The 17,606-nt window shown below is 34.5% G+C and overlaps 1 protein-coding gene across 6 annotated transcripts; it reads right to left on the bottom strand.

Moving 5' to 3' along the window:
- Positions 1 to 4,431: 4,431 nt before the first annotated feature.
- On the bottom strand, positions 4,432 to 16,476 carry LOC148853389 (protein NEOXANTHIN-DEFICIENT 1). 6 transcript variants are annotated; one of them, XM_088986796.1, is made up of 13 exons: positions 16,242 to 16,467; positions 11,035 to 11,326; positions 9,978 to 10,120; positions 9,573 to 9,641; positions 9,378 to 9,461; positions 9,212 to 9,275; positions 8,832 to 8,878; positions 8,115 to 8,169; positions 7,949 to 7,987; positions 7,026 to 7,194; positions 6,002 to 6,062; positions 5,861 to 5,917; positions 4,432 to 5,119 (listed from the first exon to the last, which is right to left on the bottom strand). In XM_088986796.1, the coding sequence occupies exons 4-13, from the start codon at positions 9,635 to 9,637 to the stop codon at positions 4,858 to 4,860; spliced, it is 903 nt and encodes a 300-aa protein (XP_088842922.1). In that variant the 5' UTR covers positions 9,638 to 9,641; positions 9,978 to 10,120; positions 11,035 to 11,326; positions 16,242 to 16,467; the 3' UTR covers positions 4,432 to 4,857. The 6 variants fall into 6 exon arrangements, with proteins under 6 accessions (XP_088842922.1, XP_088842923.1, XP_088842921.1 ...); XM_088986797.1 differs by having other exon boundaries at positions 9,978 to 10,089; positions 16,242 to 16,430; XM_088986795.1 differs by lacking the exon at positions 9,978 to 10,120 and having other exon boundaries at positions 16,242 to 16,476.
- Between the last annotated feature and the right edge of the window lie 1,130 nt (positions 16,477 to 17,606).

The raw sequence follows: 17,606 nt of genomic DNA, 5'->3' as shown, positions 1-17,606 counted from the left end.
AAGTTTGACAAATCTTCTTAAGAAGGTTTTCAAAGAATTGGGATTTGCTCCTCACACTGGCTTTAAAGCGACATCCCACCATGTATTGAGAACATTTCCCATGAATAAAAAATACAAGTATTGGATATGCTTCTGATGTGTGGCTAAAATATGCTATGAAGAACACTCTATGAGAAGCAGATCTGGATTCATTTTCAACAGCCTAGATAGCCAAAATATGTAAATGAGCTTCTGGGGTCTTGTCTTTAAAAATTTTGATAGCTCGGTAAATATTTTAGATCTATCATGATCTATAAAACTGTTAAATGAAAGACTTTAGAAAGCTTTAAATGAAGCTTCTAGATGTTTGGTCGCAGAAATATTTACCAAGCACCTTACATATCCAAGTATACAAGCTTTTAGCTTTTTCCTTCACTTCCTTGTAAGGAAAAAAAACAAAAAACAAACCAACTCTGTATGTGTTGTGAATGTTTGGTTTGGCAGTTAAAAGTTGGATTTCATACCCGATTAACCCAAACACCAGACCTTTTTCTGGTACAATACCAAAAAAACATAAAAATCGACCCATACAGAGATAAAAACAGCAAATTAATTAAAAGTCATCATTCCGAAGTCATTCACAAAGAGTTAAGTGAGGCCAATTTGTGATTCAGATAACATTTATCACAATAGTTTTGTGTTTGATAATGGTCTATGGAACACATTACGATAGCAAATTAGGGTCAGTTAAGGAGTATAAATAAAAATATATACAGTGCAAATACTGGGTTAATAGAAAGGATTTATGCTGTTGTATGTATTTGCATTTTCACTACTTACAAACTGAGATTTAATAATTGATGCTTTGTTAACATGATGTCGGTTGTAGAAATTTCTCGATAAAAATTTTTCTCGCAGAAAATTGAACACGCTATTGTTCTATTACGTGTTCTAAAACACACCACACGACATTTTTATTTACAATCTTGCTGGCTGCTATTACAAACACAACATCGTTTTCAACCTCTGGAAAAATCCACTTCTCAGATACTATTTCTGCCCTCTCTCTCTCTCTCTCTCTCTCTCTCTTTCTCTCTTTCTGTAGAATTTTTTTTTTTTTTTTGTATTTCAAATTTATTGAAGTTTATCAAGAATATTACTGATTTTCGGCCAAATCAATCACATAATCTGTATCATTTAATAATGGAATTAACCTGATACATATGTTTGGGATGGAATAATAGACCATGTAAAAACATGTCAAGCATACTGCTTGTTGCAACTCAATCACTTGAACTCGTGTATGTTTAGGTCACTTCCATTACAAGAATCTTGAAACAAGATTCTTGCAACTGTGCCAACGTACTGTTCATACTCAATATATATACATTTATATTTGAATATTGTATTTATGCGAAATATATGGTACATCGATACAGCAAAAAACATGATTTCACTTGAACATGAAATGTAAAAGTATATTTTATGAAAAAATAAGTAGATTTTAATATAATTGATTGAAATCTAGATTTGACATATAGCCAATATCAATGTATCTCATGCTTAAAACATAGGCTCGAGCCGCAACCAGCCAGCCCCTGTACCTCATGCTTAAAACATAGGCCCAGGCATAGGCTAAGCTTTGGACGTATGGATTTACAAATAAAACATAGGCCTTTTTAGGGTCCACTCCACCTCAGAATTGGGAAATTATTTTCCCAAATGCATTTATTCCCAGCTTCCCCTATAATCCTCCCCCATGAATCGGGAATCTCCCCCTCCCCCAACACTAATCAGCTCTACGATCGAATTATGAAATCTGAGATGGAGTGGACGGTAAAAACTAAAAACCCCTAAAATTTATATTGGTGTTAAATTGTTGTCGTAGCGACAAACCAGCCCATTAAAATCCATTTCTCCTTCTTGCGGTACCTATTTTTTATTCTTCGCTTTAAATTGGCCCATCAAGGACCTTTATTATCAGCCCATTAAAGCATAAGGACATTTTGGCCTACATAGGCCCCAACCCTTAATCATTTGACCCCATGTAGTGTTTTTAGTTGGCCCATAATGGCCTATATTTGTCTCAAGCAGCCATAGAAGTGTAAACGGTATTCGAAAATTCGATTTTAAATTCGATATTTGATATAATCGAATCGAATTCAGATAATTCGAATATTTAATCGGTCGAATTCGAATATCCTATTCATACCGAGTAGTTAATCGGATTTGAATTCGGATATGACCTAATTCGATTCGATAAATATCCGAATTCAATCGCTTATTTAATTCTTATATATAATATATAAAATAATTTATATATTTTAGATATAAAATAATTAAGTTATATAAATAATTTATATATTTTTATACTTTATATCAATAAAATACTTATTTTATATATTTATTAATTATCTAAAATAAATAATCAATCAAATTTGAATTGAATAGGATTCGAATTCGGATATTGATTTTCAATATCCATCGGATATCAAATCGAATTTGGATATCAAATTTTCTAATAGAATATTGCCTGATCCGATTCGAATTCAATCTGTTTACACCTCTAAACAGCCATTTTAGTGGTATTCGTTGACACATTCATAAAGTTCATAGAACCTTGTGGTCTTGACGGGAGTGTTAAAGATTTTATTTATTGTAATAAGATGTTAGAGATAAATCTGTATAAGTGCACCTCAGGATAAAATTAATCTTAGATTTTTCAACTTCATCTTGTTAAGCATTTATTAAAAATAAGGCATGGATGATGATGACTGATGAAACCTATGGTAATCACTTTGACCTAACAGATTAAAAAGTCTATGGTAAATTACATATTATTATCCTGTACTTTGGGGTAGTGGCAATAAGGCATGGATGATGATGACATGAAACCTATGGTAATCACTTGACCTAATAGTAAGAGATTAAAGTCTATGGTAAATTAGAGATTATTATCCTGTATTTTGGGTAGTGGCAATTACCCCTCGTGAACTTTCGTTTGCAACAAAGATACCCTGAACTTTTAGATTCCGACAAAACCCTTCCATTAGTGCTAAATTCAACCTTTTCTAAATCTCATGTAAATTCAAGTTTTTCTAAATCTCTAAATTACCGTTTTCCAACTATTCTTAGTGCTTTTTTTTTTTCAATTTCCATTTGTTACTAACTTGGTTGATATTAAGTGCATGTTGTGTTTGTTGCAAGCCTAGGTTTTTATAGAAGTTTCTTGATTTTTTTTATTACAATTTCCATTTTATAGAAGTTTCTCAAGTGAGTACTTTGGTAAATTAACTTTTAGGGGTGAACATGAATCTAACTTTTCATGAGCAATTTGAGCCTGCTCATGAGCCTAACCGAACATATTTTTTAATTTTATAGTAAGCTTGACTCACAATGAAGCTTGAACTCGAGCCTCATAGTTTCTTGGCAAGTGAAACTCTAATAGCCAGATATTGGGATTGGCTCGGCACAAATCCACTCCTATTAACTTCTTCCATCACGTAACTTAATGAATCTGGAAATTCAGGGGAATAATTGCCACTACCCTTGAATTACAAGGTAATAACCTGAAAGTTCAAGGGAGTAATTACCCTAAAATCCATAAGGCTTCCAAAAGAGAAAACAGAGAAAAAAACTATTTATGCTTATAAGTGCCCATTTGGGAGGGTTTCCAGGTAGCTGCTTCTGACGCTGTATGACTCAAGAAACATTGTGAAGCCATGTTTGGTAAAAAGCCAAAAATAGAGTTACACGAGCCCAAAATTCGCTTATCGAAAAATCCATAAAGTTGATATATCCTTGTGTGCTTGAAAGGAATGTTGAGGATTTTTCCCATTGTAATAAGATGTAAGAGATACACCGTGTAAGTGCATCTCTTCATAATCTAGGTGAATGAGGATAACATTAGGTCCATTTGGTTGGTAGGAATAAGGGTCTCTGGAATCAGAATCAGAATGTCCCGTTCAACCGTTTGATTGGTTGGACTAAATCAGAGTAAAATCCCATCGTAATCACTTGTTTTAGGTTTCAGCCTCATCTTTTTGAACATTTATTAAACCTATTGTAATCACTTAACCTAACAAAACAAATTAAAATGTACTAGGCTTCCCAAAAAATAGAAAACCGAGCAAAATCTATTTATATTTCTAAGTTGCCGTTTGAAAGAGCTTTCACATCATAATTCATACATTGTGCATATTGTATGAGCTAAGAAACCCGGAAAGTCCCAAGTCCTATTTAGTAAAACACTGAAAAACTGAAAATAGGCTTACAGGAGGAGCCCAACCTTCCAGTGAAGCCATCACCGCATGAGTTAAGCCCTCCCAATGATACCATGCCAGCAGTGCTCTGCACATCGTCCAAAATTGCATGGTATGGAGAGCCACCTGCCCTGCTCTGTGTAAGGTGCAAATCAAAAAAGCACACAAAAATAAATAAATAAATAAAAAGTTTGAAAAAAATAAATAAATTAATTAAAATTAAAGCGCTTCCCAAAGAATGAAATAGCTGAGTAAACATTTTGTGAAATGGTTCTTTACAAATGTAGTTAACAGATTAAAATCCCAACTGTTGCTCGAGCACAATTGATCAATTGAGGCGCTTAACGACTCAGACATGCCTCCAAGGTCCAAGCCCAAGCCGAGGCAATCTAGATCATTTAAATACCGCATTCCTTTAGATTGATAATAAACAAAAGCAACCCCCGAGTTCTCCACATATTACTCCTTCGATAAATTATGTGATCGGGATCTCCGCTCAGAAGTCCTTGAATAATGTTGCAAAGACAAGCATCGGCTCGATGCAGGTAAGGAGAATTACTGAGCTAATTTAAACCTTCCAAAACTGCAGTGCTGATCCCAGAAACAGTATCACACATTACGAAGACATCCTCCCAGCATCCTCGGAGCAATAAGAAACTATAGTTGGAGCTTCAACCTGCATTTTCAAAAAATTGAACTCCAATGCCATTATGGGCTTTGACAATAACACAGAAATGCTACGATTCCATGCATCACTTTCTGACAGTGCAACTTCGGAGTGTTCAGAATTGAAACTAAGGTTATTGGATGGAATATCCCTGTCATTCTCGGTTGCAGAAATTGGCCCTGATACTTTCGCAGGCACCACAGGTCTCACCCTAGACAAAGGCATTAATCACGAAACAGGATCAGCAAGAGGACTTTGACCTTTAAGTTAAAAATATATGTAAACCAGGGCCAGAAGTTAAATCGCTAAAGCCTATAAATTAGGATCAGAACTGAGGTCAGTTTAGGTGGAGAAACAAAATTGTTGACAATTTCACATACACACCAAGAGACATCATTTTAACGCTTGAATTTGGTGATATTTCAGTAGTATCTATTTTCCTACCAAAACAACCCAAGTAGAATTATCAACATTTTTTTTTGCAAGAAAAACAGAGCCAAGTGGTCAAATGATTGGGTAATTACAATACTGACCAAAATGAAGAAAAAGATACAACTAATGTGGTCACCCTTCGCCATTTTTTCCTTCTTTCTACTGTTCAGCTTAATACCCCCCAAACTCCCTTCTGTAGCTGACATTCCAAAATGTATGTCAGTTTTCCTTTGCAGAACATTTATTTTCCCAGCAATTTATAGGTGCCTAGGCCCTTAAAAGGGTCAAATTTGCATCAGGTCTGAGCTGGTTCAAAACTAATACTTTTTCTTATATCACCAAAAGCTCATTCAATGAAATATAAAAGAACCCAAGCCTGAACCCCAATTCTAATGGATGCCTAAATTAAAATGGAAGTAAGATGTCAGATCATTTTACAAAGGTAGAAAAGTTTATATCTATGCACATCTTTTACCATTATTATAATTCAAAAGCATGCTACTCTGAAGGAAGGAAAAACCTGCAGCTGATCTGACATGAATACTTGAGAAGGTGTGGAGTATACTTTGTATTGCCACTGCAATTTTACAGCAGAAAAACTAATTATCTGTCCCCAGAAGTAAGAATCAATTAAACATCAATCAATAGATAAAATTATTACCTAAAACTTGGAAGTGACATTTTTATAGTGGGACCCATCCACATATTATCAGATTTCGATTCTGAGGGTGCCATCACCAAGCTCGTGAGAGGAAGAAAATGAAAAAGAGGATAAATCAAAATACTTTGAAAAGAAAAGAACATTTCTAAAATCGATGAGGAATAAGGGCTTGCTTGGTCCTTGCTTCCCATATCATGAGGTGTTTTGTGAAGAAACATTCATGCACCAGTGGGTGCTTGATCATGAATTATGACAGAAACCCATTGTTCAGGGTCCATGTTTTGGTCCCAACTGACAAATAGGTTCAATTTATCAAATAAAAACCGGCAAACAGGTTCATCCCAAGTATACTGGCAACTTATTTTCAGCATTTCAAATGCAGCGGACATGGTATGATTTGGCTCCAACTTTTCACCTAATGCTTATTCTCACATACCATACAGGGTGAATATCCAAAAACAAATTTATTAGTTGAACTAATGTGATCCATGTTAACAAGGAAAGTTTTATGCTTTGCGGTCATTGCTAATCAGAAAATTTCAAAAGGAAAATTCTAGGCAATTGTTGTGAGACCAGGGATGTATGTGTATTTGTCATTTTTTATTTACTATGTATAGATGTGTCTCAACTTAGGTAGGGGTATATTAGACCTTTTATTTTTATATAATAGAAGTATTCCTATAAGTAGTGTCTGGCTGGGTGAGATTAGACCCTTTCCGTTCACGGCTCAGGAATAGCCATATTTTGATCTCAGAAGAGTTGTATTTCATGCATGGATGAATTATTAGAATTTATAACCAAAAAACAAGAAATAAATAAATAAATAAAAGAAACTAAAAACATTACTTTTGTGCAGAACATGACATCTTATCATAATTTCAATCATTGTGAGGGTATTCATATTCTGAAATGTAAAATCCCATTACAATTTAAAGCCAGTATCTACTGTGTGCTTTCACTGTGAGGATATCCATGATGAGAATATACACAGAATAGTGCAAAACAAAATTTTCAACCAACTCACCAGCAGTTGGAAGGCTGATATTACAAAAATCAGTTGCAGAAGAACCTTTGATTTCCGTTACTTGAATGTCTAGTTGATTCTTTGGACAAAAGAAAGCAGAACCCATGCCAAACATGTTTAAGAAACCATTCTTTTTATTTCTTGACCTCTCTGAGATTGCCATGGTTCTCTGCTTATCAATGTAACATCAGATTCAATGAGACAGATAACATATAAGAATGATCCAGAACACTTGATATTGTGTACGGCTTCTAAACTTGCTATCGTGCATGGCCACTAAAATTTACAATTGCTGCATGTAGCAATGCATGGACAAATTGTTAATAGGGATAGCACGAAGCAATATCATATCCTAAGGTTCCAATTGAGGGATGTTCCTAGATGATCCTATCATAAAATGAAACCATTGTCCAAGAATTGGTTACAATAAAAAATAAAAACATGGTTAATAATGCAATAGCCATGATTTAACCAATGATACACGAACACCAACGCATGTGTGCATCATTGTATATAGAGATATGTAGTTCAAATTTTAGTTGGAAGTTGCACTCTAACACTGCCATGAGGCCTGGCGGTGGCTTGTAAGAGCCATTCATTTGAACTCATATGTTCCGGATTTCAAACCCAAATATTGCAGCCAAAAATCAGTCATCCAGTAGCGTGCACTACTTCTGGATTTTATATAAAAACTTACAGATCCCAAAGAGGTTCATCGGCTGTTGAGGATGTCCAATAATCATGAATTTGGGTTCTGAGATCTCTATCGTGGGCTTCCCCAATCAATTTTTCAAATTTAACACAAAGTGCGTCACGTCACAAATAACATAGTGGTTCATTTTTTTTATTATTATTTTTTTTTTTGCAAGAAACAAGAAATAAGTATATCATGATTACCCACTAGAAGTACTTTCAACAGTTACCTTTGAAAATCCAGCAACTTGACTTGGAAGCCCTACACACTGCAAAAAAGCAAGCTAAGTCAAGAAGAAAGGCCACACAACCTAATAATTTGAGATCAAGCAAATTATTCCCATAATTCCTGATGAAAAAGTGGAATGGGCTTCAAAGATTGCCACAATTCCTCACCTTTCGTCCATGAAAGCAAGCCTCCTGGCTGTTAACAAGTACCCTAGCAGCCCATCTGTCCACAGAGGTATTAACACTTTTCATTTGCAATAATACCATTCATATCTCTAAGTCTCAAGGGATTTAATGATCCGTTGTGATCAAGTCACCATTTTAATAGAACAGAATTGAGTCCACTTCATCAGAGATCTAAAAAGAGAATGGTATTAACTGAATCAAGTTGGCTCATGTTGCATCATGATTTATGCATTGACATGCAACTTGGTTGAGTCAACCTCCCTTTTGGGTCTACCAATTAGAAAGTCAGATGTCCTAGGAGTATTTAATGAGTGATACAATTCAATAAGTTCTACTGAGCTTTTACATGAGTCAGAAAGGCAATGGCACAACAAAGGCACTCTTTCAGTAAAAGGGAAAAAACATACCCAATTAACAACTTCAACAAAAGTAATGAACATGATTCATGAAACAAACTAAATGATACTCATCATTCATGTTTGATCTACTCAAGTCAAGTTAATACAGCTGTTATTCATGGTTCTGAACTCTCATTTACAACCTGAGTTGTCAAAATAGGGACAATGTGGCTGAATCAGTTCCAATGTGATAATTCAGATATTAATTGCTATAAATAGAAATGGCAATCCTTCATTGTCGTTTTCCACGACATCACCTTTTTTAATTTAACATGGACCAAAGAAATTGGAGGGAACTTACGCACAAGAAGTTGGTGGGTTCCATACAATTCCTGCAATAACCACGAGCTGGGAGAGGACAAAAAAATGCATCAATTCCAACAAAAAGAGGATTTAGAGTATTCTCTTTTTTTTCTCTTTCTGATAACTACAGATTGTTCAATTAACAAAACTACAATAAAAACAGTTAATATAGACGGTCAATGATCAATCAAATTCCTAGGGGAGCTACAAACAGCAAATGGAACATCTAAAAGTACAAACACCTCAACTGTTAAATGAAATAGAAAATTGAAAGATACGAAATATGGTTTTCAGCCAGTGATGTTATTTGATACTAACATGCATCCTCAAACAACTATTAGGTGTAAGCAATTTAGCATTAACGTGTCTAACATTAACCTCATCAAAGATTCCAGCTGGACTGTCATCATAATGAGCAAGGAAAAAACCACCAAGAGTATATCTGAAAGACAAAAAATCAGAATAACCATCACTGTGTATATGTTTTTATACATGAACATGGGGTGCATACAAAACACACACACACACACACACAGATGTGTACCCAAAAGCTTCCACTAATCTAAAGTCTTTTGGAATGAAAGCTCGAGCAGTCTCTGCTTTCACAAGATGGAGTTGGTACAGGGCACTGAAAACCAGAAACAGATTATTTAATTTCTGTAACAATGGAACTGGAAGAAAAGTTAAATAAAAAAGACCATGGATTTTCATTGAAAGACCAAAAGTTGCAGAACTCTACCTTCCTTTGAATAACCATGGTGGTTTCACATAACTTGAAGATGTTTTTGTATCCGGAACTTCCATGGATCTGATATTGGATTTTACAAGTTACTACCAAAAAAATGAGGGAGCTGACACTCTAAAGTCCTATAACTCCATGATGGAGGATACTAACCAAAGGAAGCAACAGATGATCCTATTTAACTTCTGGAAAAAGCATATAATATTACAGTGTATGCCATAGACCAAGAAGGATTATAGTCCATTCCTATAAATCTATGAACAGGATAATGAGATATCAGCAACATGTAGTGTAAAATTTTAAACATATTCAATCACCAGAAATGGTTCTTTATGGTTTACCCTAGAAATTTTTGAAACCTATGAAACACAAGTATGGCAATTTCTTCTCGCCACATTTTACCATGGAATGCATATAAGGTGTGGTCCCATGAGGTTATTTCCAAATAAGTAGGTCAATCTGCATTAATCATTATACCAACTTGATGCATCCAGGGACCTTCTGCTTGGTTTGTCTGCATAACTGCTTTAGTAACCACCATAATTCTGAAAAGGTAAAAGCCATAAAGACCCTTATAGAATATGAGCTAATGATAACAAGACTAGAGTGCTACAATTAGATTGGAAGGGAATTGAAGAAAGTAAATAATTTTGGCATAGAAAAATACCAAAACTAATGGGATTGTTAAAACCGGGCATTGACCATAAATGATTAAATGGTTTAAAGTAAAGCTTAGCATGAAATTAAAAGAAACCAAAAACAAGCTGCACAATCCATTAGCCATTGAAGTTATTTGTGAAATGGCAGGGATTCTTTATATTACATTGAAGCATCGCATATAGCTGATTTTATGATAATCATATATGAAGTTTCCTTAAGGTTGTGTGTTTCCCTGTAAAATAGGCGTAAAGTTTTTCTGCCCCTTCTAATTTGGTTTGATGCACGTGACACGGAAAACAGAACTTTTGTTATAAAAGAGGCAAACGACTTATGTGAAACAAACGGAGCTAAGGGGGAGAAGACAAGGGCATCTTCAAACAACAAGTTATTTGAAAAAATAGGAGTTCTGTTATTCTGTTAAATCAGTTCTCCACTTCTCAACTAGATACGTCAAGAATTCAGAATTGTCCAAATGTTTCCATTTACCTCACCAAGAACCAAATCAAAAGCCTATCAGACTTCATATAATACTAATACTAAAGGAAACAGATATCACCAAAAAGGGAATCAACAAATGGCAAAAGCTGAAACTAACCAAACCAAATAATACACAACAAGAACACGAAAATAACAACTAGAGAGGCATAATGTAGGGTGAGCCTGTCAAGAAGAAAGCGGGCTAGTTTCTTATCTGAAAAGTTGCAGCAATAAAAATGATCCAGGACAAAAAGAAGAATGCAAGAAACCAGAAATGGAAATAAAAAGATTTCGATCTGGAATTCGAAAACCGAAAACGTACCAGAAACTAAATCCAGTGGAGAGAGAGAGAGAGAGAAAGAGAGACAGACAGACTCGGCCGCTAGCTCGCTGGCGTTCTCTGGTTGTGTGGATCTACGTTTGAATTCGAGTGTTTCAAGAGACAGGCGTCCACAAAGCTGACCAAGTGTAAAGAGTACTACAGATGATGAAAGGATGCTAGGCTTCTTAGTTCTTGCAGTGCTGTTATCCTTGAGCGTGAATTGGTGGCGCCATACACAAACACGCCGCGCTTCTTACTTCTTACTGCCCTTGTGATCCTTGTGTTGTGGATACTGGATACAACGAGCGAAACTTTTCAGCTCTTATCAGAGACGTGTCGAGTAACAAAAGCAGGACCCATCAAGAAAAGGTTTTGCATACTTGGCAACTCATTTGAGCAGTATGGGTTTGGTGGGACCGGACACGCTAGAATGACTAGCATAGCACCACCATTTGGTAATAAACCATAACCCGTCACATGGAATAATAACTTTGATTGTTTTATCCTTAAACCAAAAAAAAAAAAAAACTGTTACCCACCTACCACGTGTCTCTCTGACAATGATATAATATAATGGGCCTCTCCTGAGCTTTTATTAATTTATGCTTGTAATATAATGAGCCTCTCATTGAACAACGTGTGTGGCATTCTTAGCCAAAGATCAGGCTCAGGTTATTGAAGAAATTTGTAAAAAGTGGGAGGAGAGGCTCCATGGTCCATGGATCATGGATGGCAATCCTTTGCATTTTATGTGCCAAAGCAAAGCAAAGATTTACATGAAAGAGAAAAGAACGTACGTGAGTTGGTCAATAATTCCTGTTTGTTTATTTGTTAGTGGTTGTTAGAGATTTGTTTCTTCTAATAATAATATAGTTCGACGCATGCATTAATCTTCTCATCAATGGGCCGGGAATTGATCCATCATTAAAAGGTTAGGCAGATGTGAACTCAATTAGGCCCATATTTATTTTTTTTGTCGTTACTTCATCTGAGCCCATGTTGTACAGATCTTCTTAAGGTAACCATCTCCTTCATATCTACCTTTACGCATATTAAAATGTTAAGACAAAGCATTTCAATGCGCGTGCATTGAACAGACTATGGCATCCAATCAGGAAAAAATTAGAAGGAAAATCAAATCAAAAGTTCAGTCTGGTCAAATGAAATTAATAAGCGCCCGCTTGATTTGGAATGGTATCGGAATGAGTCAATTTGATTCTAATTATTTGGTTGGGTGGAATCGGACTCTTATTTACATTCTTGATGGAATGGTATTTCTCCAATGATTATTCCTCTTCTTCTTTTGGGAATGAAATCTCATTCTAGTTAATTTTAATTTTCATTTGATTTCTCTCTAAATCAAACAAATTATGAAAATAAATCATTCCCATTCCAATTCTGATTCAACTATAAACTGATCAAACCCTAAAGCTATGTTTGGTTTGAAGGAAAAAGTAGGGCAGGAAAGGAAAGTTAAGGAAACCTTCACAAATCTTATATAGGTTTCTCTACCTTTCCTTTCCTTTCCCTACTTTTTCCTTCAAATCAAACATAACCTAAATATATAACTAAAGTCAAAGGAAAATATAGTAACATAAGCATCCACAGAACTAATCTCATTGCTCACATACATAAAGCAGGAAGCTAGGAACTGCAGCCAACAATATATATAATATACTTAACAAACACGTCTGTGGCATGAATATAATACCCGGAAAGCTCATGAATGGCTCAGTTCCAAAATTTATCCCTTGCCTCTTGAATATCCATATCATTTGTGTAGCACACATTTCATATGAAAAAGAGGATGTATTTTTCCCATATATTTACAAATTACAAGTGCACCATTCAAATCAATATATCAAAATTACATACTATAAATGTTATATCCGAAGTTTTAAAAACCCACCCAATACCAGAACTGTTTTGCCCACTGGTTTCTAGATCAACAGTTTGACCGCCCAGTTCGAATGGAGAGCCCATTCTGATAAAAAAATTAAAATAAAAAATGGCTAAAATCGTTGAACGGGTCAATGGTTCGACCACCAAAGCCAATGAATCATTGACTAATTCAATGTTTTTTGGCTAAAAACCGAATTTAAAATAAAACGGAACCAATTGCCTGGGTGATTTTCGGACCGAACGGTTCGACCTTCCAATAACAGTTCAAAAACATTGGTTATATCCATACTTGCTAAAATTGCCACTAGCTACAATTGAATGGAGAGTAATGTGTTTAACTGTCTGAATAAGTTTAAATTTTTTTCGATAACTCCAAGTAAGATGCATGCATTGAAATATTAAGATTAATAGAGCAAGGGATTTGATTTGGAGGAGGGAAAGATTTTACAAACCACATATTCTCTCACATTTCTAAGACCCTAACAACGTACAACAGCTAATATACTAGAGCATTATAACTTTTACAGTGGATATGCAGAGGTACAACTGGTTTTTTTTTTTTTCCATGAAGATTTTCTAAATGATAACCCCTAGAGGTAGGCTTCTAAAATTAGTTTATTGATTCGCTTTTGTTCACCCTAGCGTGTCAGCTGATGGGTGTAAGCAAGAACCTAAGACAAAGCAAATTTACAAGTCCTAATTCCGATGCAAATGCCATTTTTTTTAACTCATTCTGGTTCACTTTTTACCTTCGGTTTCATACTACTTTGGGTTTTATTTTACTTGGTCTGTAATGCAAACAAACAAAATAAAAAGAAAAATCTAAAGCAAAAATAAAACAGAATTTCTACTCCCATACTTTATGCATTAATGCAAATGAAATTGCACTACAAACAAACCGGGTCTTAAGAACAAAAAAACAAATGGAAGGGAAGAAATGAGAAGGGGAAAAAAATTTTGGGTCTCGCTCACTTCACTTGATTGCCTCCTTGTGGTCAAGAGGCTTATCTAAGATGGTGTCTGGTATGGCAAATTCTGGTTCACTTTGGGTCCAGGTTGCCAATTCATCGCCATGTGAGAGTTTGTCCCAATATGCTTATCAAATAAATGTTTGTCTCGAACTCTTGATTTATGTGCAAGACAACTGTTGGGAGATGCTTCATTTTAGTGTTTTCCCAACACCAAAGTGTTTATTTAATGTTATATTTATATGGCGCCTAATGGCATCTAATGGTGCCTATCTGTCAAAAAGCAAGAGAAAAACATTTATCAACTGCTTTTTCTCAGTTTTTAAGATAAAACAAGTACAAACATTTTTCAAATTAACGGAAACCATACCAAACATCACCTAAGGCAGTGTTTAGCTATGTGGAAATTGGCATGAATGGCATAGTTAGAAAGGGACCACACCTTAGAAGTTGTTTGTTGGAGTTGTGGAACATTTCAGTCCACACTATATTGTGGACCAAAACTGAATATATTGAATTTTTCCGCCATTGATGTTTTTCATGGATTGGTTCACGCCATGGCATGGATGTGGATGGCTCATTTTTAATAATTTTTATTATTTTAAAATAACGTCACAAGTTTAAAATTAATTTCAAGTGTAACATTTTTTTTAATTCTTAAGGTTGTTAAAAAAATAGTTGTACTAATTTCTTATTTGTTTTTTATTAAATTTTATCAATGTTAAAACAACTCTAAACCATCACTATAGTGTAGATGAATTCACATCACCCAAAATTTCATCCACCCTACATAACACCCCTAAAAGTGAGAAGGAATGAGAGCAATTTTCAAAATCTTCTAAAAAATAATGCAAAACAATCATTTGGTTGGCCTAAAAAAGTGTGAGACCTACAACAAGCTTTTTTTACTCCAAAAGTTTTCTATGCATTTAGATAAAACATTTGTAAGGGAAAATAACTTCTCATAAAAAAATATATTTTGGCTACATTTTCTAATGTTTGATTGGAACTTAAAAACAAGGGGATCATGGATTGAACTACTCCTAACTTCAAGGCTATGTTTTGGTTTGAAGGAAAAAGTAGGGAAAGGTAGGAAAACATATACAAGGTTTGTAATAGTTTCCCTACCTTTCCCTTCCTTTCCCTACTCTTTCATTCAATCCAAACACAGCCTTAGGATTACTTTAAGGCCGAGGTCTTATTGGATTAGTTATTCAAGGAAACATTTACATAGTAGAACTCTTAAAAATAGAGCCAAGAGTACTCTAAGTAAAATTACTCACAGGGGAAAGTCCTTTTAAAGCCATTCCCACCCTAGTTTTAGATAATATTTTACAAAGAACCAATCATTAAAAAATTATATTTTTTCTAAATAACTTTTTTTTTGCAAAATACATATATCATATCCAACCAAATACAACCAAAATAATAGTTATTATTGTTCCTTGTAAAACTATCTGAAAATGCAACAAAATTATGTGCAGGATGCAAATAGGTGGAAGCCCACTAACTGTCACACTTAAAAAATATTTATTTTTTCTTATCAATCAAATTTTGGTAAGAAAATAAATAAACATTTTATTCTCTTTTCTTTTCCTTTTTATTTTCTTGTAGTTTTTTTTTTCAATTTTTAATATATTATCTTTGCAACCAAACAGATCCTATGAGCCTGAAGATATAAAGTCAAAGTGAAAAAAGGAACTCCACAAAATTTAAAATTTGGGTCCACGGAAACACCCAAACCTATTATTGTGCTCTCATAAATTTTTTAATAGAAAGCACTAAAAACACACGAATTACATATATGAAACAAGAAAAGGAACTTTTTGCAAACTTGGTTAAATTTATTGATGATAGACATGGGTTACTTCGCATGTAAAGGAAAAAAAAGGAAAGATAAACATGGTATTTTGAAGGAAGATTTTTTTTTTTTTTTCTAATTGTTTGATCAGAATACTAATACTTTATCTTATATAAATCATCTATCATTATCTACAGCTTTGGAGAATTCAGAACTACTCAATCAAATACTTCCTCTTACCTCATTGAAAAGTAGAGCTTCCCAAAAACTCAAATATAGCAAATAGTCCAAACGAGAGAAGAATAGCTGAGAAAAGATGAGTAACAACAAAGTCTACCAATAAAAGTATGTAACTCGTTCGATATAGCAATGAAGCAATCAAATTTGCGAAACCTAAAACAGAAAATATAAAAGAGAACCAGAAGAAGAAGAACCCTAATATTTTTAATGGTAAATAAAAGATAACAGAGGGTTGGGGAATAAATGAAGTATTAATGTAAATAGTACAAATAAAAAAACGGGACCGAAAAGCTAACCGAAACTGAAGCTCTTAGCAGGCACCAAAGATAAAAATCCAGAACAGAAGACATTGTTTCTGGGTCCGAAGAATATATGTGACTATGTGAGTTTGCTTGGTTGAGGTAAGTAGTGAGCCGGAGAGAGACTGGAGGATGTATGAGTGTGTGTGTGTGTGTGCATTTGAAAGAGGATGTGCATACAGCGACAACGAAACGAAGGCTCAACTCAAAGCTTGATATGCCTAAGTACATTGTACTGGGGATTGCGTGGCATGAATTTATCCATAAACATGATTTGGCGCCAATGGAATATAATAACATTCACACGCCGCGGTTTTCGTTTGCTCTACTGTTGTTTTTCTCTGCTTTCCGGTTTCCCAATTCCAATGAGGAGTGACGACCCTCTCCGGTTAATTATTCTGCGATCCACATCCAGCCACGTTTCCAAACGTCTTCTGTTCTCTGCTTTTATTTCTAGTTGCCAGTTGCCACTTCATTTTCATTCGCCAACAGGTTGGTGGTAGTGTAACGTTACGTCAGGAGGGAATTGGTGAAACCAAACATTTTTCATTCCACTTTTGCTCTGCGGTTGGCTTTTACCCTGTTTTGGCTCCAACACTGGATACAAATTTGTGCTCTTGTGATAATTGATATCAGTCCGGATTTCCTACTAATTTCTCTCTGCTCCCTTTCTATTAACCCAATAAAATGATTCTAGCTGTTTTTAATCATGTTAGAGGAGTCCAACTGTAGTGTAATAACTAACCAAGAGCTTAACCCCTCTGTTAAATACTCTTTTTAAAATATATCGGTTCTTTAAACATTAATTAAACCTTTTTTAAAAAATAGATATTTCATTTAAGCCTAAATTCTTCTTCCCCTATCAATATTTGAATCTTCTATCTCAATTGTTTGCCTTGCCTCTAGAAACTATTTGCTTGGACTGAAGGTTTTCTATTTTATCACAACTAATTCAAAATTTTCCCACAATCCAAAAACCTTCTTAATATTGTTCATAAAAACATAAAAGTTATACTCCTCCCAACATCTTCAACGACATCAACAAGAAAAAAAAATCCAATGTATAAGAGGAAATTGAATGTGTACAGTGCCCTTTGCAAAAGAACTCAGTTTGATCTTTATTTGTTTTAAACCCACAACTTGAAAGCTGACCTAATTAACAATTATTTATTGATTCTTGGAGAAATCGAAAACAAACTTTCATTGAACAGAACAGTGATAGAGTTTCAATGAACATTATAAGTGGAAAAGAGAGAATGGGGAATTTGTGTATTTCTTTAAATAATTGAGGGATTAAGGTATTTCTTTAAAATAGGTATTTTTTTAAAAAATATCTAATTAATGCATAAAAAATAGGTATTT

The sequence above is a fragment of the Nelumbo lutea genome, chromosome 4 (assembly GCF_056320005.1).
Source record: "Nelumbo lutea isolate HS-2025 chromosome 4, American lotus-T2T, whole genome shotgun sequence".
Taxonomy (NCBI): domain Eukaryota; kingdom Viridiplantae; phylum Streptophyta; class Magnoliopsida; order Proteales; family Nelumbonaceae; genus Nelumbo; species Nelumbo lutea.
This window is presented reverse-complemented; position numbering and strand designations above follow the sequence as displayed.

What these genes read in the sequence shown, in the direction of transcription:
- LOC148853389 (XM_088986795.1), bottom strand. Translation starts at nt 9,637, where the DNA reads ATGGAAGTTCCGGATACAAAAACATCTTCAAGTTATGTGAAACCACCA. An exon ending in CCATGGTTATTCAAAGGAAG is followed by an intron (nt 9,462 to 9,572) that starts GTAGAGTTCTGC and finishes TCTGGTTTTCAG; the next exon opens with TGCCCTGTACCAACTCCATC. An exon ending in CTTGCTTTCATGGACGAAAG is followed by an intron (nt 7,988 to 8,114) that starts GTGAGGAATTGT and finishes GCTTTTTTGCAG; the next exon opens with TGTGTAGGGCTTCCAAGTCA.